Below are 25,362 nucleotides of genomic sequence, written 5' to 3'. Positions count from 1 at the left end.
TATAGAAAACTCGTAAAAGAGTATTTTAGCATTATTTATTTTAGAACTCGTTTTATTCCTTACAAATAAATTTTTAAATTGATTCATAGACATAGTGAAAGTGCTGGTCCAAACACTCGTTGACAGGACACCAGGCCAAATGACATGATTTTGGCAGGAAATCTGAGGAGGTAGAGAGAGTTCAATTAAAAGCTATAGTGCCTTTTAAAGGGTCGAACGTGATTGGATGGCTATCATTTTCTTTTCCGTGCCCTTTTTTCCTAACCACCTAAACTGTCCAATGGATAAGTCTCAGAGGATGGTATGATCCCTATAGCCCCTGAGACAAGGGCTGTAATTTAATGCAAAATACAAGTTTATTGCCGATAGGCTTTATTCTCGAAATTGATTGGGTATCTGATTGGCCCGAAACTCAGGGAATGATTCCCCGGACAGGACGAACTTGAATATGACAAAACGCATGAGATGAAAATGCACATAAACATATTTTTGGTGTGTTTTAGTTGTTTTTTGCCTCCCTCCCCCGAACCCCGAACAAAAATCCTTACTATTACCTTGAATATACATTGCCTATTGTGATCTACTTTCTTAATAAAATATTCAGTTTTTGGCTGAATTTGTTTTACAGCACATCAGTGCTTTAAAAGGCCAAAAAAACCCTTTCTTTATTATTCTACACCGAGTGATCAAATTATTCACCACCTTTAAGAAAAATGGTCGCATAATAAGTTAAGCCGAACTATGGCATACAACACGATTTTTGATACTACGCATCACGAAATACATTACTTAAGCATTAACACCAACTAACATGTTTAGAAACATGAATGATAGTCCTTTTTGACTCGTCTGGAGCATCCCCGGGAACTCACCTTCAAAAGAATGACTCCTTTAACCAGAAAGCTGCTGACACTGTAAGAATGTGGGCTGCATTGTCAACTTCTAAATTACATGGGGTCATGTCAATTGAGACTATGATGAAGCTGTAAAATAGATGAAGCTGTAAAAATAGGAAAACGATTTACAGTAGTCAATACATGAAATTTTAAGGCGAATATTTTCAATATCAAAGGAGGGGGGGATAATATTTTTCTTTTTTTATAAAAATGACAAAAAAATAAAAATGAATAATAAAATTAAATAGCCGAGGAAACGGGGATAATGTCAGAAAGTGGACAGAAAAGAAGCGAAAATGACAAAAGTAAATATATCGACAAGGACCTCCGCCAAGCTGTTTTCAGTGCTCAAGAAAAAAAAAGAAAAAAATAACCTTTGAAGAGAGCAGAACAAACACTGAATAAAAAAAAGCCAGAATAGATGAAAGACTATGATGAAGCTGTAAAATAGATGAAGCTGTAAAAAAAAGAAAACGAAGAACAGTGAAAAAAATAGATTTAAGTTTGGTCTCAGTTCAGCTTTATCGCGCATTTGTGCAATGTCAATATCTGCTTTAAAATTTGTGTGACTCACCAATATTCACCAATTAGATTGGGCAAGAATTATCTGCAAACATGAATGATTGTCCTTTTTGACTCGTCTGGAGCATCCCCGGGAACTCACCTCCAAAAGAATGTCCTCTTAAACCAGAAAACTGCTGACACTCTGTAAGAATGTGGGCTGCGTTGTCAACTTCTAAATTACATCTGGACAAGGCTATTCATCATAGATGTGCCCGATTATTTCCTCTCATTTCTTTTGTTGAAATCTACTTTATTTCTTTCTTTTTAGGAGGATACAAAAAAGAAAAAAGAATTGGAAGAGAAGCTAGCACGAGAGGAAGAGTTTCTCCGATCATCGTTACGTGGGAGCATTAAACTTCAAGCTCTTGAAAGTAATCCCCCTAAGAGTCTCCATGGTAGCTCAGGTTTCATAAATACCGCTTTTGACAATGAAGAAGAAGCAAAGATCAGAAGTCAACAGCCTTCTCCTGTTGATGGCCAACTGAAAAAAAAATTTGGTACGTAAAAGGACTTCCTTGCTATGAAAGAGGGATTCACAATGCATACCATTCCTTTTTCCTTTTTAGAAATAATTTAAAAATGGACAATCTTTATTTTTGACTGTGTTAAAAAAGTGGGTGACTAGACAAGTATGAACGTTTGGACCCAACCGGTACTTTTTCAACACATTTACCCAAATACCTAAAACTACAGTATTGCCCATCTAACTTACCCAACTGTTCCTAAGCTCTTACTGAGGTATTCAAGCGAGCAACCTCTCAAGAGAGCCCTACAACCCTAAAATTTTAAAATAAATAGAACATTTAATGGTCATTTCAACCGCTACAAAAATCACAATTTCAAATATTTAAGTTTGGTAAAGAAAAGAGAGATTCGTCATACAGATCTTTTCAAATTCAAAATTTCCTATGAAAATACCAAAAAAAGGTTATTTTTCAAAATCTGGAGGAAGGGGCAAAAAATATTGAGGATTGGAGCAAATTCCCCGCTGCCCCTTCCAATTAGTGTCACTGAGATTTAGGAGTTTAGGACATACCTACATGCATCCATAACATGATCGTAGACAGCATAGGTGTATTAAGGTCGCCCCTAGTTCCCAAAAAGGAAATTTAATTAGAAACAAAACTTTGTGACCATAGGAGTCCACGGGGAACGAGGTCTAATTCCTACAAGAAAACAAAGTAAATGGAAAAGAATAATAATTGTTTGTATCTGAAATTTTTTTGCACTTCTGGTCAAGAAATTTCCCATTCTATTGGAAACGCTTGAAAGCCCCCCCCCCTCCTTTAGGGAAAATCCTTGGGAGTCCATAATTGAGTCTTTTAAATAGTTCAAAAAATAATTGACACGATCAATGGCTTTATGTTTGACTGTCTTTGCTGGCACAGAATAAAGTCGAAATGGCAGCTTTAATATTTTGTTATTTGATATTTGATGGTGTTGTTTTTGTTGTTTTTTTTTCCCTCTCTCTCTTTCTCTCTCTTTCTCTCTTTGAAACCAATTTTTGCTATGCTCTTTGCCAAAATACTTTATTATTAGGTTTTGAGAGTATTTAGAGAGAACAATCATGACAACTCATGATATCAATCAAATTCAAATCGAGGACATCGATTGTATCGGTATATCATGTTGAAAAATACAGATATCGAGAACAATCGAGATAATAATCAAAGCCAAAGTTTGTTCTGTTTTATGCTTGTTAGGTGTCTGTTGATAAAAGGTCCTACAAGTAAATCGAAAATTTTTGGATTTTTTGTAAGCACTAAATCTCTACCAAAATATAATTAATCAGCTTTGGTTAATCAGTGTGGCAAGACGTACGGTCTAAGGGATTAATCAGGTTTTTATGGCACTTGGTATTAACCAAGTGACATATAGAAATCGCCAATTCTGTCGGTCTGTCTGTCGGTCCCGGTTTTGCTTTAGGCACTTCCAGGTAAGCTAGGACGATGAAATTTGGCAGGCATATCAGGGACGGGACCAGCTTAAATTAGAAATAGTCGTTTTCCCAATTTGACCATCTGGGGGGGAGTGGGGGGCCGGTTAATTCGGAAAAAATTGAAAAAATGAAGTATTTTAACTTATGAGTGGGTGATGGGATCTTAATGAAATTTGATGTTTGGAATGATATTGTGTCTCAGAGCTCTTATTTTAAATCCCGACCGGATCTGATGACATTGGGGGAGTTGGAGGGGGGAAACCTAAAATCTTGGAAAACACTTAGAGTGGAGGGATCGGGATGAAACTTGATGGGAAAAACAAGCACAAGTCCCAGATACATGATTGACATAATCGGAACGGATCCGCTCTCTTTGGGGTAGTTGGGGGGTAATTCTGAAAAATTAGAAAAAATAAGGTATTTTTAACTTACGAACGGGTGATCGGATCTCAATGAAATTTGATGTTTAGAAGGATATCGTGTCTTAGAGCTTTTATTTCAAATCCCGACCGGATCTGGTGACATTGGGGGGGGGGGGGGGGGGTTGGGAGGGGGAAACCTAAAACTTGAAAAACACTTAGAATGGAGGGTTCGGGATGAAACTTGGTGGAAAAAATAATCACGAATCCTAGATGCATAATTGACATAACCGGAACGGATCCACTCTCTTTGGGGTAGTTGGGGGAGGGGTTAATTCTGAAAAATTAGAAAAAATGAGGTATTTTTAACTTATTAACGGGTTATCGGATTTAAATGAAATTTGATATTTAGAAGGATATCGTGTCTCAAAGCTCTCATTTTAAATCCTGACTGGATCTGGTGACGTTGGGGGAAGTTTGGGGCGGGGGAACCTAAAATCATGGAAAACGCTTAGATTGGAGGGATCGGGATGAAACTTGGTGGGAAAAATAAGCAGAAGTCTTGCATACGTGATTTACATAATTGGAACGGATCCGATCTATTGGGGGGGGGGGGTTAATTCTGAAAAATAAGAAAAAATGATGTATTTTTAACTTACGAAGGAGTGATCGGATCTTCATTAAACTTCATATGTAGGAGGACCTCGTAACTCAGATCTCTTATTTTAAATCTCAACCGGATCAAGCGTAATTGGGAGGGGGGGCGGAAATCTTAGAAAATACTTAAAGTGGTGAGATCAGGATGAACCTGGATGGGAAGAATAAAAACCTGTCTAAGATACTTGACTGACATAACCGGACCGGATCTGCTCTCTTTGGAATTGGAGGGGGGGGGGTAATTTTGAAAATTGAGGTATTTGTAACTTACGAAAGGGTGACCAGATCTTAAAGAAATTTGATATTTAGAAAGATCTTGTGCTTTAAAGTTCTTATTTGAATTCCGACCAGACCCTGTGACGTTGGGAGGAGTTGGAGGGGGAAACCGGAATTCTTGGAAAACGTGAAAATTGGGGTATTTTTATCTTACGAATAGATGATCGGATCTTAATGAAATTTGATTTTTAGAAAGAATTCATGTCTCAGAGCTCTTATTTCAAATCCCGACCAGATCGTTTGACATTGGGGGGAGTTGGAGGGGGAAATCTTGGAAAAACACTTGGAGTGTAGGAGTCGGGATGATGCTTGGTGGATAGAATAAACAAATGTCCTTGATACGTGATTGACAGAATCGTACTGGATTCGCTCTTTTTGGGGGAGTTGGGCGGAGGGGTTCAGTGATTTGGCGAGTTTGGTGCTTCTGGACGTGCTAGGACGATGAAAATTGATAGGCGTGTCAGGGAGCTGCACAATTTGACTTGATAAAGTCGTTTTCCCAGATTCGACCATCTGGGGGGCTAAAGGGAGAGGAAAAATTAGAAAAAATTAGGTATTTATAACTTACGAGTGGGTGATCGGATCTTAATGAATTTTGATATTTAGAAGGACATCGTGACTCAGAGCTCTTATTTTAAATCCTGACCGGCATTAAGCCTCTTATTTTCCTTTTTAAATCAATCTATTGATTCATAGAATTTTTTAGAGCTCATACCATATGATCTCTTGGCTCTTAGCTCTTCTCGCCTCGTCACAAGTGCCATATGAGCTCTTAGCTCTTGTTTTATTCTTCATTCATTTCTTTATTCTTTATTTTTTATTCTTTGTTAAAAGAATGGTTTATTATTTTCATTGTTCTCCAGGTCAAAGATTGATGTTTTCTTTTTTCTTCTTGTAAAACTAAACCACCAGGGACTGCTATAGCCTCCTGTAAAACCGGCATATGAAAGAATCTGATACTAGTAAATAAAAAATGATTTTCATCTATTTGTGAGTGTTGTAGGTCCGGGCAGGAAGAGAAACTTTGAACAACAAGGATTATTCATGCCGAGCTTCAGAATTTCTCATTTTTTGCTAGAGCCGAGAAAAACCTCAAGTTTAGGTAAAAATCTCGATGAACGATGAAAAAATCTCGACAAAAAAAACCCATCCAATAAGATCAAATATATATATATATATATATATATATATATATATATATATATATATATATATATATATATATATATATATATATATATATATATAAGCACATCTAATTGAATTGAAAGCACGGGCTAAGATTACTACTATCCGTTGTAAGTTTTAGATAATATAAATGGGGCTGGTAAATAATTAACAAGTTAAAAGGGAATATTGTTTGTATTCCTCTATTTGATTAGTTGTTTTTTATTAGGAACCGGTGAAAAGAAGGGCCAAAAGAAGTGTGAAAAAAAATTAAAGACATAGTTATTCTTCTTTTTTCACACTAGGTCTCTTTAGTGTGTCCTTAGACTTAAGAAACTTATATTTTTAACCCACTTTCTAGTTGTTTTTTTTTCAAGTTTTAGGAATATTTTTATCGATTTCTCAGTCTCGTGGGAAAATATTCACTCCTGGTCATCTCCAAAGTAGTTTCTTATTTGGAAAAAAAAAAGATTATCAAAAGAAGAAAGTGAAAAAAAAATGAAAGCAGTTAAGTGCATTAATGGACCAGTGCTCAATTAATAAAGAAAGACTTAATGTAGAAAAATGGGAGATCTCAGAAAAGGTGAATCAACTAGATTTCTATTCTTGGCACTGGTTCCTTTATTCAATTTTTAAGAGAGATTTGCCTAGGGATTTTATGTTCATTTGGTAGATTGATGGAAAAAGTACATCTGTGTTAAGTAAACGAGTAGACTCTATTTAACTTACTAGATGCATGGAAGGATATTTAGATGGCTGTAGCACTCATTTGTCTCGTTCAAGGGGTACTCTAAAATACGAACAATTTTGTAATTAAAAACTGGGCTGAGGGGATTAAGTCCCTATCCCCATCCAATAAGATCAAATATATATAAATATATATATATATATATATATATATATATATATATATATATATATATATATATATATATATATATATACAGAATTTTGGGATATTGAAAAAAAATATGAAAAAAAAAGATTTTTTTCAAAAAAAAAAAATTTCCAGCTTCATGAGGTCTGTAGCTCTTGAAGAAGTTTTTAATTTTGATGTCAAATCTGCAGTGAGTGTGGTTTCTCAGTTTGTTGTGGTTTTTGGTTTTTAATTTCAGTTGTTAGCAATAATGCTAGAAAAAGAATCAATCTTATTTCAGAGTAGAAAAATTGTGTCTCATTTAGAAGCAAAACAGACCAAATAAGACTCATTTCAACGTCTCACTGAAGGCCCTATTACTACCGTATTAATTTAAGCTCCAAATATTTCTTTACTACAATTATTCTAGTGTGCGTCAAACTATAGTGCGTATCGAGTAATATGCACTCATTAATGAGCCGCTAGTGACGCCACACAAAATGTTCTGGGAAATTCCTAAGGTGCTTTTGAGCAAAAACTTTGGTGAAAAGTTCAAAATTTCAACCATGTCGAAGCTTCAATGTGATTCAGTTTAAGGTTTCGTGGGAACACTCTTTACCAAGGGGTCGAGTCTCTTGATATCTCTTGTAAATGCGTTTTCTAGAAGGGGATTGCCATAGTCAGTGAACCCCAGCCTTCCTAGAAAAGTCATATCTCCATTAGAAATGATTTAAAGTTACTCGAAATGTATGTGCCAGATAAAATAGAAAGCCAAACTAAAATGCTTTGTAACTGGAACCCTGTTTTTTCTTATGTTTTATTCTCTGAAAGGGAGGAATTATGTAGACCGCAAACCTTTCTAGAAAAGTTATATCTCCATTAGGAATTATTTGAAATCACTCAAAATGTATATTGATTAGTTAAAATAGAAAGCCAAACTAAAATGCTTTGTAACTGGAACCCTGTTTTTTTTTTTTTTTTTTTTTTTTTTTTTTTTTTTTTTTTTTTTTTTTTTTTTTTATGGTTTATTCTCTGAAAGGGAATAAAGGATTGATGTAGAGTTAATTGACCGAAACTTTTCTTTAAAAGCTATATCTCTATGAGAAACGATTTAAAATTACTCGAAATGTATATTTTAGATAAAATAAAAAGCTTAACTAAAATATATTGTAGCTGTAACCATTTTGTCATATGTATCTTTTATCGAAGAGTTCGTGGTAATAATCTGTAAGTAAGAAGTGACCCGGCTCAATAGTAACCAAAACTCAAGATAACGGAATTTTAATACCAATAAATATGCCAAAGGAATTGAACTCATATGCTGATTTCAAATATATAATTTCATTAGATTTAGTGTTACCCGTCAAAGGTTACAAGCCTGAGAAAATTCGCCTGAATTTGAAGAGGGGTAAACATCCCCTAAAAGGCATAGAATCTTAATGAAAATATCACCATTAGATTCAGCGTATCAGAGAATCCTACCGTAGCGGTTTCAAGTCCCTATCTGCAGAAACGTTGTATTTTGAATTTTGCCCCGGATTTTTTTGTGAATGCGTGTCTATTTGTGTTGTTTGTTTGTTGTTTTTTTTTTTTTTTCAGGGTAATCGTAGCGACCCAGTGGGCCTAGAACGTCAAAATTTTGGGGCAGCCGTTTTGTTCGGTATAGTTGAAAGACCCAATAACTATGTCTTTGTAGATAACAAAACCCCCCACAGTTCCCTGGGGTGAGGTCTTTAAGTTATAAAATTTGCCTATTGTTTACGTATAGAATTACGTATTACGTATAGCGCATAGCATCAACACCTCGCTTTTTACGCTGAAGTTTGAATTTTGTCCCAATTCTTTAAAACCGACTTGAGGAGGGGGTAGGCTATAGACTTGAGGATTGGTAGGCTATAGAGTAAGTTGACCGTAAGCCTTTGTAGAAAAGCTATATCGCCATTAGAAACGATTTCAAATTACTCAAAATGTATATTGATTAATTAAAATAGAAAGCTTAACTAAAATGCTTTGTAGCTGGAACCATTTTTTTATATGTATTTTTTCATTCCTTAAAAGGATTAAAGGATTGGTAGGCTATATAGTAAGTTGTCCAGAAACCTTTCTAGAAAAGCTATATCGCCATTAGAAACGATTTCAAATTACTCAAAATGTATATTGATTACTTAAAATAGAAAGCTTAACTAAAATGCTTTGTAGCTGGAACCATTTTTTTATATGTATTTTTTCATTCCTTAAAAGGATTAAAGGATTGGTAGGCTATATAGTAAGTTGTCCAGAAACCTTTCTAGAAAAGCTATATCGCCATTAGAAACGATTTCAAATTACTCAAAATGTATATTGATTACTTAAAATAGAAAGCTTAACTAAAATGCTTTGTAGCTGGAACCATTTTTTTATATGTATTTTTTCATTCCTTAAAAGGAATAAAGGATTGGTAGGCTATATAGTAAGTTGTCCAGAAACCTTTCTAGAAAAGCTATATCGCCATTAGAAACGATTACGAATTGCTCAAAATGTATATTGATTAATTAAAATAGAAAGCTTAACTAAAATGCGTTGTAGCTGCAACCAATTTTTTATATGTAATTTTTCATTCCTTAGAAGGAATAAAGGATTGTTAAGCTAAAGAGTAAGTTGACCGTAAGCCTTTCTAGAAAAGCTATATTGCCATTAGAAACGATTTCAAATTACTCAAAATACATATTGATTAATTAAAATAGAAAGCTTAACTAAAATGCTTTGTAGCTGGAACCATTTTTTTATATGTATTTTTTTCATTCCTTAAAAGGAATAAAGGATTGGTAGGCTATATAGTAAGTTGTCCGGAAACCTTTCTAGAAAAGCTATATCGCCATTAGAAACGATTTCAAATTACTCAAAATGTATATTGATTAATTAAAATAGAAAGCTTAACTAAAATGCTTTGTAGCTGCAACCAATTTTTTATATGTAATTTTTCATTCCTTAGAAGGAATAAAGGATTGTTAAGCTAAAGAGTAAGTTGACCGTAAGCCTTTCTATAAAAGCTATATTGCCATTAGAAACGATTTCAAATTACTCAAAATACATATTGATTAATTAAAATAGAAAGCTTAACTAAAATGCTTTGTAGCTGGAACCATTTTTTTATATGTATTTTTTCATTCCTTAAAAGGAATAAAGGATTGGTAGGCTATATAGTAAGTTGTCCGGAAACCTTTCTAGAAAAGCTATATCGCCATTAGAAACGATTTCAAATTACTCAAAATGTATATTGATTAATTAAAATAGAAAGCTTAACTAAAATCCTTTGTAGCTGCAACCATTTTTTTATATGTATGTTTTCATTCCTTAGAAGGAATAAAGGATTGGTAGGCTATAGAATCAGTTGACCGTAAACCTTTCTAGAAAAGCTGTATCGCTATTAGAAGTGATTTAGAATCACTCAAAAGTATATTGATTAATTAAAATAGAAAACTTAACTAAAAGGCTTTATTGCTGGAACTATTTTTGTATGTGTATTTTTTCATTCGTTAAAATTAATAAAGTATTGGTATAGAGTCATTTGACCGTAAACCTTTCTAGAGAAGCTATATTGCAACTAGAAATGATTTAAAATTACTCAAAATATATATATTAATTCATTAAAATACAAAGCTTAATTAAAATGCTAATAATAAAAACTTCATAAATGTACATGGATGTATTTTTCATTAAAAACTGAATTCCCAATTATGACTAGTTTTTTTTTAGGAGTTACGGTTGTATAAGTTTTCATTTAATCAATTCAAACACGTAGACTTTATTTCACTGTTTTTAGTACTTTAAAAAGAAAGCTACAGCGTTGTCGCCTGTGCTTTTTTTTAATCTGCAGTAGAATTTCGCTAAAGGAAAAACTTACTAAAATATTCACCCAATGGTATTTTATTGTGCAATTTATTTGAAGTATTTTGAGTCTTGATGTGGTAATAATGTTAAATTGTAATTTGTCTTCTTTTATCTTTTTATTTCATGTTTTATTATGCTTTCATTTGGTAAATGTCAATTTTTTTTTGCTATTTCCTTGAATCATCAGAAAATGCTACTTTAGTTCTCTGGCATCTCTGGCAAAGTTGCTCAAATTTGACAAAATTCGTCGTCTTAGGCGTAAGTCCTTGCGATTAAAAAGGATAAGCAAACTTTTCTTCTGGATGGGCTATTCGCTTGTTCTTTTCTTCTTCTCCGAAATGGGCGTTCAACTTCCTAATTTATTAGTCAGAAAAACAGTAAATGAGCCTTGTTTTAGTATTCTTTCGCAATCATCGATTACACTTATTTGTTATCCCCCACTTATTTTGTATTGTACGCTTATTTTGTTATTCCCACACTTATTTGTTACTCAAAATTATCTGTGTTTGATTGTGAACCTTGCTTTTCTTGTCTTTGAGTTGCTTATGTTTTAAAAATGGTTGTAGTTCTTAGAATTCTTCCTATATGTATGAATGTGAGGTGATTTTAGTCACAAGTACATATAAAAAAAAACTGCAATCCCCAAAATATTCCATGGACTGTAAAAATGGGGAATAAATATTTTTCAAAAACCACAAAAAAAAAGAATAAAAACGTAGAAAGAAAGGGTGGAAACTTCAGAGCTTAAAAAAGCAACAACAGCAAAAATTAAGGTGAATAAGGTCGTATTGCTAAAAGCAGAACTTACTGCCCTTTCTCCCAGATAATAGCAGGGGCGTAATTTACTCTGGGACTGGAGGGCAGTTGCCCTTCTTAGACCTCGGTTTGCCCCTCCTCCTCTCTCAGACCTTGGTTTGTCCCTAATCTGAAATTTAGTTTCTTCAAAAATCTTGTCAAAGCTAAGATAAGCCTGCGTAATTCTAGTAGTCACTGAAATATGTCAGTTTTCTACTGACATATTTGACATATTTCAGTTTTAGTATATTTTTACCTTTATGGTACTATATGGCTTATTTTTGTCTTTTCGTTGTCATTTTCACTTGATTTGGGAAAATTGGCCCCAATTTGCCCCCCCCCCCAGGATTTTAACGAAACTAAGCCACTGGAAAAAAGGTTGCTGTAGGACACTCTAGGAACCATTTTTCCATTTTGTAAGTCTAAGTTTTTTCCTCATTTTTTACTATATATTAAATTATGCCTACTTTCACAGCCCCAAATATCAAAGATTTGACAACAGCGTTAGCGCACGTGCAGCAACATATGAAGCGTAATGGCTACAGTTTAGATGCAGATTTGGAAACTGTCCAAAATTTATTGACTAGTCCGTCCTTCAGAAATGCATTAAGTTTGCATTCTGTGATTCAGCAATCGTTCTGCATTAATAGACCTCCTTCACCAATTGTTGATTCAGCTATTGACCTTGTATCAGAGGTAGGTTTCCTGTCCACTTATTCTCAAGCTTTTTTCTTGAATTCATTGTCCAGTTTTGTAAGTTGAAATTCAACACCAGTCATTAGTCTATGGATATTTCAAAATTTTGAGTTTTATACCTTGTAATTTGTCACATAACTTCTTTATGAAACCTTGGATTCGTGATTCCCATCGTGGGGTGCAGGCTCACCGGCGGGGCATAGTAATATTTTGGTGGATCATGGGCAGAACGTGTACCCTTTGGCTGACTATATTTTAGAGCCCTAATTTTGAATAAAAACATTTTTCATGTAAATGATGTCACATTCATAGGCATTTAAGAGCCAAAAAGATACATAATAGAATTGTAATAACGCCCTGGATTGTATAAAAGGTGTTTAATACAGACAATAATTTCCATTAGAAAAAAATGTACCTAGAGAACGGCCTGAAAAAAAAAACATTGGTGGCATTTAAGCTTCCTTCAGGTGAAAAATAAGTAAAATTTTGAATTACAGCATTGAAGCATCGTGGGGGGGGGCGTCAAGATTTTAGAAATGCCTAGGTGGGGCATGGTCCGAAATCCGAACCACTAGGAACCACTGCCTTAGGCCCTCAGTTTTCTTGCTTGTTTAATAAAATTATCGTTTTTAATAGATCGATTGGCTAGAGCTAAATTATTGTTATTACTTACAGGAAGATTTTTTCAAGGAAAGAACTGTTTTCAAGGATTTTAAAAATATAAAAATATTCCTGGAGTGTTTCTTCTATATTCGAATAAGGATTGCTCGCAAATAAAAGCAGAACTATTTAAATCATGTTTATGGAGTGGAAATGATTAAGTTTTAAATAAATTTAAAAATAATAGACATATCGAACGGTTTGAGTAAAGTCGCTCTCAAAAATTTTTTCGCTAAATTTCTTATAGTAATTTGTGGTAGTTGAAGATAATTTAAACTTCGTTTAAACTGTTACGTATGTTTTGTGATTACTTGAAAGAAGTTAATACTTCAAATTATTTGAATATGAGACTCGAGCGAGATTCAAAGAATAATGTATGAAAAAATGCACCATCTTTGGATCCTTTTTTTGTTAGAAACTCGGACATTAGGAGGAAGTCGTCCCCTTGGGAAAAGATACATGTAAATAATTCCTCTAAAACGTCTAAATTTAAACCTAAAAACAATTTTGACAACTTTTTGTCAAAAAACAAATTTTGACTTGATGATGCTTGCACCAAGGTTGACGCCAGGTCAAAACAAAATTACTAATATCTTGAGAAAAAAAATCACTGAATGAGTGAAACAATCACTAAAACTGTAATTTACCTGCTTTTTTCATTTAACCTTTAACCTAAGCATTTATCTTTAACCTAATCTTATATACAATGTAAATTTTTTCTCGAAAATGGTGCTGTAATTTTTTTTCTGAAAATTTGCATTCTATCATTTCCTAGTGTGAAAAAAAACTACGTTGATAGGTTATGGCTCTGCCAAAATCCGATTAGGACCTTGATTTTTTCAAAAACTTCTCAAAAGACTTCCTTACTAGTCAATCTTAGTATCTTATTAATTAAGTATCTTATTAAGTACTAGTCGTATCTTATTAATGGTCCTAGCAGATCGGAAGAGGGTCATTCAAACAGAAATCAAAAGTTCTATTGTTGGTTTTAAGTGACAAAAGAGACCAAAGGGCAACTAGTCCCCCTCCCACGCCCCTTGTTCTCCAAAGACATTAAACCAAATTTTGAAATAGTCAATAGATTCAATATAGTTGAAAGATCCGATAGCTCTGTCTTTGGGGATGACAAGACCCCCCCCCCCCATAGCCCCTGGGAAAGGGCTGTTATTTAAACAATTTGCCCATCGTCCACATATAGTATTGTTACTAGTCAATTATTACTAGTAAAAATGGTTTTACTTTCTATAGAAAAAAAACAAATGAAATGAAATTAAAGTTGTTATGTGAAAGCGTTTAAAAAAGTTTTTCACTTCATCGAGTGAAGCTCGGTCCTCTGGCACTTATTCTGAAAACCAAAGTTATAGATGACGAACAAATAAACGATCAAATGGGGATAAGTCCATTTATTCCACAGTGAAAACAGATACAAAAGTACATCTTGTGGAATAGTCTTTTAAAATCACTTAAAAAGGAGTAATCTATAGAATAAAAGGGAGCTGATCAACATCAAATCAGAACTAATCGAAAAGGAGTGACGTAAGTGTACCTCCTACCTCGATAGGCGAAAAAATCGAGTGATTTGATTAGACACAACGTGTTTTTTTTTGTGACGTTATATTGAAATTAGTTAGTCAGTTACACTCAAATTAAAGCCTTAGTGTTCAGTTAACAGTTTTTGATAATTAACTAATTAATTAATGTATTAACTGATTTTATTTTATAGTGCATAACTTCTTTGCAAGATTCGAGTCAGACCGAAGCAATTGAATTAATGGATATTCTAAGTCGATTTGAAGTAGAAGGTTTAATTTACGCCCATGATAAAATTGCCGAACGTGTTACCTTGCCGCCGCCATCTGAAAATGACTTTAGTGTAGATGTCGGAAGTAGTTCGACGCCATCACTGAAAGATCACCTCACAATAACGCCACAGCCTAGCCATTCCCCAATACTTCTCGATGACGGAATAAAAATTGTTCGGATTGAAAAAACGAATGAACCTTTGGTAAATGTCTTTCTCCATCAATCTCTACCCTTGTTTCTCTTCTTTGGAGCAGCAGATAGCTGGCCTTTTCTCTCTCTCTCTCTCTCTCTCTCTCTCTCTCTCTCTCTCTCTCTCTCTCTCTCTCTCTCTCTCTCTCTCTCTCTCTCTCTCTCTCTCTCTCTCTCTCTCTCTCTCTCTCTCTCTCTCTCTCTCTCTCTCTCTTTCTCTTGTATTTGAAATTTTACTTGAGCATGGTTTTTACACTTTATGTATATTCTGGACCAATGTGCTTGAGAACTGTCATGTGCACGATTAAGTATGGCGTGTATTAGAAACTGTAGCATCCTACCCTTTGAAACAAAGGTAGCGTGGAATGGTCTTTGATTGGATGAAAGTGATAGTCAATTTCGACTAATCAGTTTGACTAATTTGAAGTAATTCCACTCTCAACAGAACCACCCTTTCTTGCATAAAATCAGAGTTAATCGCTACTTGTACTTAAAATTTGAGAGAGATGATCTGAAATTTTAAGTAGAATGTTCAAATTCGAGACAAATGGCCGAAATAGCTATAATGGAAGGTACGCAAATGAGACTGACGGACCACGTTCGCCACCCTGTGTGTTAAAGTAATTCCCCACTTTTATATGCCATGGAGCCTTTCTAGGGGTTGAAGTCTTGTGTTCTTATATGTATTTGTAAATAGATTATGTCGTTTCGTAAATACCATCCAAAAACAAAGTTTACTAATCGTCTTAAACTATTTATTGGATATGCTTATGCTCAAGACAGCATAATTTAAGTTATTTTCTCTGAGTTATTTTAGTTATCTGATTTGATCAGTAAGTATCCCCCTTGAGACTTGAGCAGCTTCGCCAGTAAATATGAATCGTGTTTTCTTGTTGAAATTTAACAAAAGAACTAAAAAATGACATTTTACTAGTCATAGAAATGCTAGAAGTACTAGAAAGTCCGATATAGATGCCAGAGAACTAAAGTAGTATTTTCTGATGATTCAAGGAAATAGCAAAAAAAAAATTGACATTTACCAAATGAAAGCATAATAAAACATGAAATAAAAAGATAAAAGAAGACAAATTACAATTTAACATTATTACCACATCAAGACTCAAAATACTTCAAATAAATTGCACAATAAAATACCATTGGGTGAATATTTTAGAAAGTCCTACCGATCATTTTTGGTACCTGACTAACGGACTGACCGTATTTCAACAGTAGGCTGTACGAAAAGCGTGGTTCAAATCCACTTTCTAGGGCTATAATTAGAAAAAGGTTGAGATGGCTAAGGCATGAAAAAAAAAGAAAAGAAAGGATATAATAAATGAAAAATCAAATCAAATAGGTGAAAAAGAACGAGCCCGTTTCTTCCAAAAAAATGTTTGTCTAGTTTGTTGCTGGCGGAACAGAAATGGAATGCTGACTGTGTTGAAAATAAGAATCAGCAGTTATTGTGCTAACTATTACTGTTCTCATGATAAAATTGAACCTGGTTTATGGCTTTCTAGCTCAGCTAATTTAGTATATATATTACCGTGAATGTCCGATATGTGTTGAATGTCGACATTCACTGGTGAATGTCAACAAAAACTTGGTCGCTTGGTGTATGTCCAAAATATTTGTTAAATATCCTTATTTCTGACTTTTACCGGAGAATGATGAAGATCAGTAGTTCCTTTACTTCTTTTTTTTCTCTTTTTTTTTCTCGACTGTTCAACTGTTGACCGTTTTCAATAGCCATTAGTTGTCCATTTTTTCAGCATGTGTCCATTAGACGGTTGTCAAATCATATTCGTGAATAATATAAAAATAGAAAGAATTGCACAATACCCAGAAGATTTACAATATTATGTATTAAAGAAATCTAGAAATAATATTCTACTGGGGAAAAATAGATCAGCTGTTCTTTTTCTTCTTTTTTTTCAACTGTTCAAATTTCGTTCTTTACCCTGTGTAATTTCTGGACACTTCAAGCAGAATCAAATGCAAGAAAATAGATATATTATATCAATATCTCATGACATTGGGAGTAAAATATATGGAAAACGAAATGGATATAAGAACATGCATTGGAAATTTTAAGAAACTGATATCCCCGGGGGGTCTGGAACCAGAAGGTTGACGTATGAGGCTCTCTGTTGACGGCTAATAGTATGCATTTTAACAAAATGACTTATACGAATTGAAAATATATTCAAAATAGCACCATCTTCAATCTATGTTTTAATAGATTGAAGATGGTGCTTAAGTGAACTTTTACATTAAAATCCAAGGGAAAATATCTTGCTGAAAAAAATTCTCTTATTTTCTCTAAAATAAGTCATATACAAAATCAATCTATAATTTTTTTTTTATATAAAGGGAGCTACTGTGCGGAATGACGGCGAATCTGTTGTCATTGGGAGAATTGTTCGTGGTGGTGCTGCTGAAAGGTGTGGTCAGCTTTATGAAAATGATGAAGTTTTAGAAGTGAATGGCGTTCCACTTCGAGGTAAATCTGTGAATGATGTCTGTGATCTTTTGGCAAGAATGACGGGAACGCTCACGTTTGTCATTCAGCCTGCGAGTGATACAAAACCAAGCTCACCAACTTTTCATGGTGTGGTAAGTGGCTAAAAAATTTTTGATTTAGATAGTTGTCTATAAGTTAAGTAGTTGAAATATTTGAGCGAGCAGAAGACTCAGGGACATTTTTTATGTGTAGTTTCAAATATACTAAGTTTGGCTTAAGACCCAGTTGCTTGTACGAAGAAGGTGTCTTAGGCATTCAGTGTACTTCGAAAATTCGACCTTGCATTTTTCGCGATGTTTATCCTCCCCCTCCCTCCCCCCCTCTAGAAAAGAATTGTTTATGACTAGTCTGGATTTCCATTATTTTCATAAATTTGTCTTTTTGTTTGTCTTTTCCAAAACTCTGGATCGCTCCTCTCTCATCCTTTCTTCTCTAACCTCACAGATAGATACATAATTAATGTTTGGGTAGGGTACCAATGAAAATGTGGCTCCCCATAGGTATTTTTTGCTCCTTTACCTCTTCTAGGGAGAGCACGCGCCCCTAAAACCACACCCTAGATCCGATCTTGTCCAAATACCCCTCTCTCCCCAACTCGTCTCTTTCTCTCCCTCCCTTCCTCCCCCCTCTCTCTCTTTCTCCACTCTCCCTGTTTTAGTTCTGAGAGCTTGAAGCTTAAAGTTTCTACCATTTATTGAAAATGCAGGAAATTTTGTGCTTTGAAGTATGATAAATTAAGAAAAAGAAATACCTGAAATTAGCCGATTTTGACGACGCTAATCAATGTAATAGGGCTAATTATATATGGTATGTATAGCTCAGACGCATTTCATGCATTGAACGCGTTTTTTAGTTATAGACTGCCTAACTAGGCGTCTTTTTCCATCTCAAAGTGTATTGCAACGAAAGCTTACATGTAGTGTTAAGTTTCTGCTACAGGCCATGCTTCTTGTAGGAGAATCTATAGGATATCTAATGCTTAGATTATATGAAGCTTAACCTGTATGAAGCTCAAACTAAGTGGAAGCTTAAACTATTAATTTTCTACTACAGGCCAGGCTTCTTGTAGGATAATCTGCAGGATATATTAAGCTTAAATTATATGAAGCTTAAACTCAGTGGAAGCTTAAACTAGTAAGTTTTCACTACAGGCCAGATTTCTCGTAGGATAATCTGCAGGATACATAAAGCTTAAATTGTATGAAGCTTAAACTAAGTGGAAGCTTAAACTATTAAATTTCTAGTACAGGCTAGGCCTCTTGTAGCATAATCTGCAGGATACATAAAGCTTAAACCAAATGGAAGCTGAAACTATTAGTTTCTACTACAGGCCAGGCTTCTTGTAGGAAAATCTGCAGGATATATAAAGCTTAAATTGTATGAAGCTTAAACTGAATGGAAGTTTAAACTATTAAGTTTCTACTACAGGCCAGGCTTCTTGTAGGATAATCTACAGGATATATAAAGCTTAAATTGTATGAAGCTTAAACTAAATGGAAGCTTAAACTGTTAAGTTTCTACTACAAGCCAGACTTCTTGTAGGATAATCTCCGGGATATATAAAGCTTAAACTAAATGGAAGCTTAAACTATTAAGTTTCTTCTATATGTCAGGCTTCTTGTAGGATAATATACATGATATATAAAGGTTAAATTATATGAATCTTAAGCTATATGAAGCTCAAACTAAGTGGAAGCATAAACTATAAAGTTTCTACTACAGGCCCGACTTCTTATAAGATAATCTGCAGGATATATAAAGCTTAAATTACATTAAGTTGAAACTAAGCGGAAGCTGAAACTTAGGTTTCCACTATAGGCCAGGCTTCTTGTAAGAGATAATCCGCAGGATATATATAGCTTAAATTATTTGAAGCTTAAACTAAGTGGAAGCATGAACTATTAAGTTTCTACTGCAGACCTGGCTTCTTGTACGATAATCTGCAGGGTATATAAAGCTTAAGCTATAGGAAGCTTAAACTAAGTGGAAGCTTAAACTATTAAGTTTCTAGTACATGACTGGCTTCTTGTAGGATAATCTGGAGAATATTTAAAGCTTAAATTATATGAAGCTAGACTAAGGGGAAGCTTAAATTATTAAGTTTCTAGTACAGGCCGGGCTTCTTGTATGATAGTCTGCAGGATATATAAAGCTTAAATCATTTTGATGCTTAAGCTATATAAAGTTTAAACTAACTGGACGCTGAAACTGTTAAGCTTTTACTACATGTCTTGCTTCTTGTAGGGTAATTTGCAAGACATACGAAGCTTAAACTATATGAAATCAAATTATGTGGAAGCTTAAGCTATTAAGTTTCTACAACAGGTCATACTTCTTGTTGGCTAATTTACAAGATATATGAAGCTTAAATTAAGTGGATGCTTAAACTGTTAAGCTTTTACTACAGGTCATGCTTCTTGTACAATAATTTGCAAGACATATGAAGCTTAAGCTATATGAAGCTCAAACTAAGTGGAAGCTTAAGCTATTTAGTTTCTGCTACATATCATGTTTATTGTTCGATAATTTGCAAGATATATGAAGCTTAAATCATATGATGCTTAAACAGTATGAAGCTTAAACTAAGTGGAAGCTTAAATTGTTAAGCTTTTACTACAGGTCCTGCTTCTTGTAGGATAATTTGCAAGACATATGAAGCTGAAACAAAGTGGAAGCTTAAAATATTAAGCTTTTACTACAGGTTATGCTACTTGTAGGATAATTTGCAAGGTATATGCTTAAATCATATGAAGCTTAAACTATTAAGCTTCCACTAGGGGTCAGGCTTCATTTACGATAATTTGCAAGCTATGGAATGTCATTGAAGCCAAGTATGGCTATAAGCCAGCATATGCTTGTTAAACAGTTTTGAACTAGAATAATGTTATTATATATATTATGTTTAATTTATTGTAAAACTTATGCAAATCAAAGAGTGATTGATACATTTTATTTACTCCAGATGCACGTGAAAGCTCATTTTGATTATGACCCTGATGAAGACCTTTATATTCCTTGTCGAGAGTTGGGTTTAGCCTTTCAAAAAGGGGATGTGCTCCATGTGATCTCGCAAGAAGATGGCAACTGGTGGCAAGCACATCGGGATGGAGAAGAGGAACACAACTTAGCGGGACTCATTCCGAGCAAGTCATTCCAACAACAGTAAGCTTTTTTTATGCATTTGTTTATAAAAATTAATAATGTATAAAATTGATTTATATAAAATTAGGAGACAAAAACATAAATTTTATATATGAAAATTTAAACAAAAAATAAAATTATGTATAAAAACTGATAAATAAAACAATTTTAAAGATTATGAATTTCAATGAATTTTATTTTTTGTTTTTTTAGTAACCATTGTTAGATTAATCTTAATCAAATTTGTTTGAAAATTTCTTAATCCAAGTTTAAATTTTAATTAAAGAATAACGGAAAATTTTATTATAAAAAAAATGTATATAAAAAATTCGTATTTAATGAAAAATGTTATAATCAGTGTTGGATTGTCATGCATAAAGAATGCTTGTATTTTCTGTTGATCCTCTAATGATTAAAATAAACGGATTCGTTCTGATAAAAATCTCGAATAATAGTTCTACGAATTCCACGAATTAAACATGTTTCTTTTGTACCGCTTTGCAGGTCTGTTTGGGTCTACTTATGTTCTCGTTTTTGGTTTACCATCCATTGCCGTAATTTTTATTACGATTTAGGAAATAGTAGCCAAGAGTCTCTTGAAGAACATTGTAATAGACAATAATAATTAATAATAAAATCTTGGTTTATTGATTAAAATTAAGTGTGTATATTACAACAATGCCCAGAGGCTATAGAATGTCAGGGGCTAAACCCAATGCAACATCATCAGTTCAACATCATCAACATTTACAAAATCATTTCAACTAAAATAAGAGGCGAAGAGGAAGGACAGAAAAAAAAGGAGGAAGGATCTTGACTGCCATCACCTCACACACCCAAACTACACAAGAACAGGACATACAAACAAATGCCACATCAAATATAAACAAATGCCAGATATCCCTCCCCCCGATGCAACTTGAAACTGCCAAGAACAACGCAGCAAATCCATAAATATCAAAACAAAGCAATTTCAACGATTTTCCGAATTCTGGTTAAACATTAAACGATTTCAACTCATTTGACAAGTCTTCCCAAATTTAAGAGTTAACTTCAAACCATACGAAATTTTGTTTTAGCTAGATCTTGTTCCAGATACTAGCTAAAACTGTTTTTCAATCAGCTAAATATAAAAAGCCACTGTTCAATCGACTTTGGATCAAAACGACCTGATTAAAACTACCGTACTACTATTAAAACTCATTACAGTGCCGAGCCACCTGAGGCCAACATAGCTACGCACGCTCCTTCTCTACCTTAGTTTGTTTAAAGCTACTTTCTTTACTCCCTCTCATAAGGTTTGCTTTTCCTTTGAATCCTAACGTATTACAAATCAACAAACTCCAAGGTCATCCATTGGATAACACCAAGGTCAATTTTGGATGACATCAAGGTCATCCCGTTGGGGGGATTTTTCTGGTCCAATATAAATTGCCAAAAAGTGTAATTTAGGGCAATTTATCAAACCTCAGCTTTAAGTCAGCCTGGCAATCTTATTTTATTTTGTATATGTCTAGAAAATGGGGTCGAACCACTTTTTCGTATAGCTTGCTGCATAGTCGGTCAAACAACAACTTAACACTGTCCATAGCCAATTTCTTTGGAAAACCTTTAGCGTATCTTTCTCAACCTTTTAGATGACCCACGTATACAAAGCCTTACCTGAACTCTGTTATTACCCTGCCTTCTAATATCGCAACCTTAGTTCAGACTTATCTTCATATTCTTTCAAACTGCGAAGAATTTCAATGAATTCATTTAACTCTGAACTAAACAGTTGGAAAACGGCTAAACCGTCTAAGTCTGCCAATTTAATACCTTATCATGGCTTAACCTACCCTGTAAACGGTTGTTTATTCAACTAACGTGATAACCTAGAACTACCTTAATTTTTTAAAAAGAAATCGTGATTGTGATTGGTGCTTAAATTTTTGAAATGCTTATTTATATTTTTTATTCTATATATATATATATATATATATATATATATATATATATATATATATATATATATATATATATATATATATATATATTTGTACGTTGAATTTTGCATTAAAAAGTTAAATTGTTTTTGTACGTTTTGGTCTGCACTTGATTTGATGCTCATTTAAAGCTAAGTCTCAATGTAGATTTAAAGTACACGTCAAATAAAGGTGATTTTAAAAGGCTATAAAATAGGGCTATAACTCCTAAACTGCTTGAAAAAGGAAAAATGATAAATAGAGGTTCTCATAAATCATAGATTAAGCAATGTTTTCTCAGTATCCTGCCAAAGATTGGCCTCTCAGCTTCTTCATAATTTTTAATAAGTTTGTTTATCTATTTATTAGAAAGATCCTTGAAAGGACGGATCCTATCAAACCTAAGTGATTGAACAATAAAAAAGAACAGATAAACAGGAACAGGCTTGAAGAATCCAGATTAAAGTATTTAGATCATCTTTTGCAAAAAAAAAAAAAAATCTAAAAATATAGGCATTTGCTGTGCGAAACACAATATGTGCGAAAGTTTTTGATTATTCGTACATTTGCGGACATAGCCGTATGTTGTTAGCCATTAGTTAATAAATTTTGAAAAAGGGAGGAGGCAACACTACTAGCAAAGGTAGCTTGTAGACCACTAGATATTAAGACGTGCATGGGCCTCTTCAACACAGTTGGGACACGCCTTCAGAGAAAATCTGGTCGATAGAATAATTGGTAAATACATACAAGATTCCATAATTGACATAGAGACAAACTCTTTGATTAGTTTTTGTACTCTTCCCAAATATAATGGTCAATTCACTCGCAAATGCACCTCGCTTCTCTTGCCCCCATTTTATGGTCCCTTATATAACCCCAATAATGTATTTATCCATTAGAGCGCTTCAATTTAGTCATACGTTATAGATTCTATATTAACCCGGTGATCTTCTCACTTTGAAATTTTTCTCCGTGTGTAGAGTGTATAATTTACCAAAACATCGTCCGAAATCATTTAAAAAAATGAATAATAATGGAAGAAACTTAATAACTTGGATAATATAAACATTCTGCAAATTATAAAGTGGTAATTTCATTGTCTTACTATCTTTCTTTTAGTATTATATATTCCTTGGGCTATATATGGGCCCATCAGGTGTATATTGGGGTTTCATTTGCAAGTGAATTAATTATTATAATTGTAAAACCACAAAAATGAATCAAGCACTGTGTTTACCTTGTCCATATTTCAGTTATAGAATGGCGTATATATTTAGCGAATATTGATTATTTGAGCTTTGAATTGCTAATTAGTAGACATTATTAAATCTGCTTCAATATCAGGCGTGAAATTATGAAGCAAACGATTATGGCTGACTCATTGGAAAGCAAGCGTTCTAAGAAAAACACCCTCTTATGTGCCAGAAAAATGCATAAGAAAAAGAAGAAAAAGGTTCAATATAACTCAAATTTTACTGACGGTAAGTGGATTTATCGTTTTTTGTTTTGTTTTGTTTTTTTTTTTTTGTTTTTTTTTTTTAGCTGTTACTCGCGCATATAGTCACATGACTGTCCGAATCAAAATACTCTGCTATAAAAAAAAAAAAAAAAAAAAAAAAAAAATAAAAAAAAAAAAAAAAATGTACTTTTTGGAAAGACCATGCTGCATGGAAAAAGTAAATTCCATTGAACAAAAATAGATATAAAAAAAGGAAACAGTGATTTTGAATACATCCCCAATCAATATAGTTATTAAATAAAGCTGAAAAAACCGATTTGGCCCTGAATGTGTTTTGAAATTAAATGGCTAACTTATCTTTAGATAGAGGAGGATTTAACCCTCCCTTAAGACCAGACCATCACCAATCGCTACGTCATCTAACTAAAGCCAAAGAGATGGATTTTTGCAGGGGATGTTTTGTATTTAATGGCTGTAGACGAGGGAGAGATTCGCCATTCCTTAAGGTTATTTAAAGAAATTCCTGGCTGAAGGGTTGGTGCAATTCTTGATAAATGAGCTACAAAATTATCCATTCTATACTTATATGATGGGGGGGGGGGGTATCTCTGTTATTATAGTGCTTAGTTCAGAAGATAGGATAAACCGAAACGTCGTCGTAGCTAGTTCAGAACAGGAATACTGCACGAATATTTTCAATTGTTACGTTTGTTTTTAGTTAAGGCTAATGGTCTTTTTTGTTCCCGCCCAATTTCTGAAACAGATTCTAAGAATCTTAATAACGCCACTGCTAGTATCTATTCGATAGCAAACTCGTTTATGAGACTTGACAAAAACATAAACAAGTGGGAGAAAAAAACAAAAGATGTTTGTTTAGCAAAAGCACGTTAGATTCTACGGAGATTAATTTAAATGAACAGGTTATGTAAAAGAAAATATACCCACTGCTGAGCTAAAAATAGTGTTTTCTTTTGCACATCAATTTAAAGGGTAATCCTATATTTTTTCGCTCAGAGATTTTGATTCGATGTGCATTGAATGCAAATGGTAGAACTTGTACGAAAAGTAGACAAATCTTTTATTTTCGAGATGGGTGTCTGTTTTGAAATGTAAAGCGTGAACTCTCCCAAACCTCAACCGAGACCGAGTCCGTTTGGAAATGAAAATTGTTTGGCTATTGGGAGAACCCTTGGGTATTGAGAATTGCAAGCAGTTAGCCAGGTGGGTGAAACACCCACCTGGCTATTTTCTTTTAATCTTCAGTTCTCGAAGTCCACCAGTCCCCAAACTTAAACCTCGTCATGTTACTTCTGAATTCCTTTTTACAAATTGTGATGAAAATGAAATAAATGAAATAATTATGTGTATGAAATAACAATCCTGTGGAGTAGATGAAGTATCGTTAAAGCAACAAAAACAATTGTTATTTCTATCTTGACTCATCTGATTAATTTATCACTTGAAGAGGGAACTTTTCCAGAAAGACTTAAATTAGCCTGAGTGCTACCCCTTCACAAAGGGAAGTCAAAAAATGAACCGAGTAA

General features: G+C 33.7%; 1 protein-coding gene across 1 annotated transcript; it reads left to right on the top strand.

The window, feature by feature from the left end:
• Positions 1–1,728: 1,728 nt before the first annotated feature.
• LOC136042999 (protein PALS1-like) lies at positions 1,729–23,840 on the top strand (the record flags this gene model as incomplete). Its single annotated transcript, XM_065727891.1, is given in 6 exon segments — positions 1,729–1,957; positions 11,855–12,075; positions 14,459–14,740; positions 17,101–17,343; positions 20,214–20,413; positions 23,704–23,840. Coding segments are annotated over 6 exon segments (1,312 nt in total), but the record flags the coding sequence as incomplete, so codon positions are not given.
• Between the last annotated feature and the right edge of the window lie 1,522 nt (positions 23,841–25,362).

The sequence above is a fragment of the Artemia franciscana genome, unplaced genomic scaffold (assembly GCF_032884065.1).
Source record: "Artemia franciscana unplaced genomic scaffold, ASM3288406v1 Scaffold_2771, whole genome shotgun sequence".
In the NCBI taxonomy this organism is placed as follows: Eukaryota; Metazoa; Arthropoda; class Branchiopoda; order Anostraca; family Artemiidae; genus Artemia; species Artemia franciscana.
The sequence above is the reverse complement of the archived record's forward strand: the minus strand, read 5'-3'. Positions and strand labels throughout refer to the sequence as shown.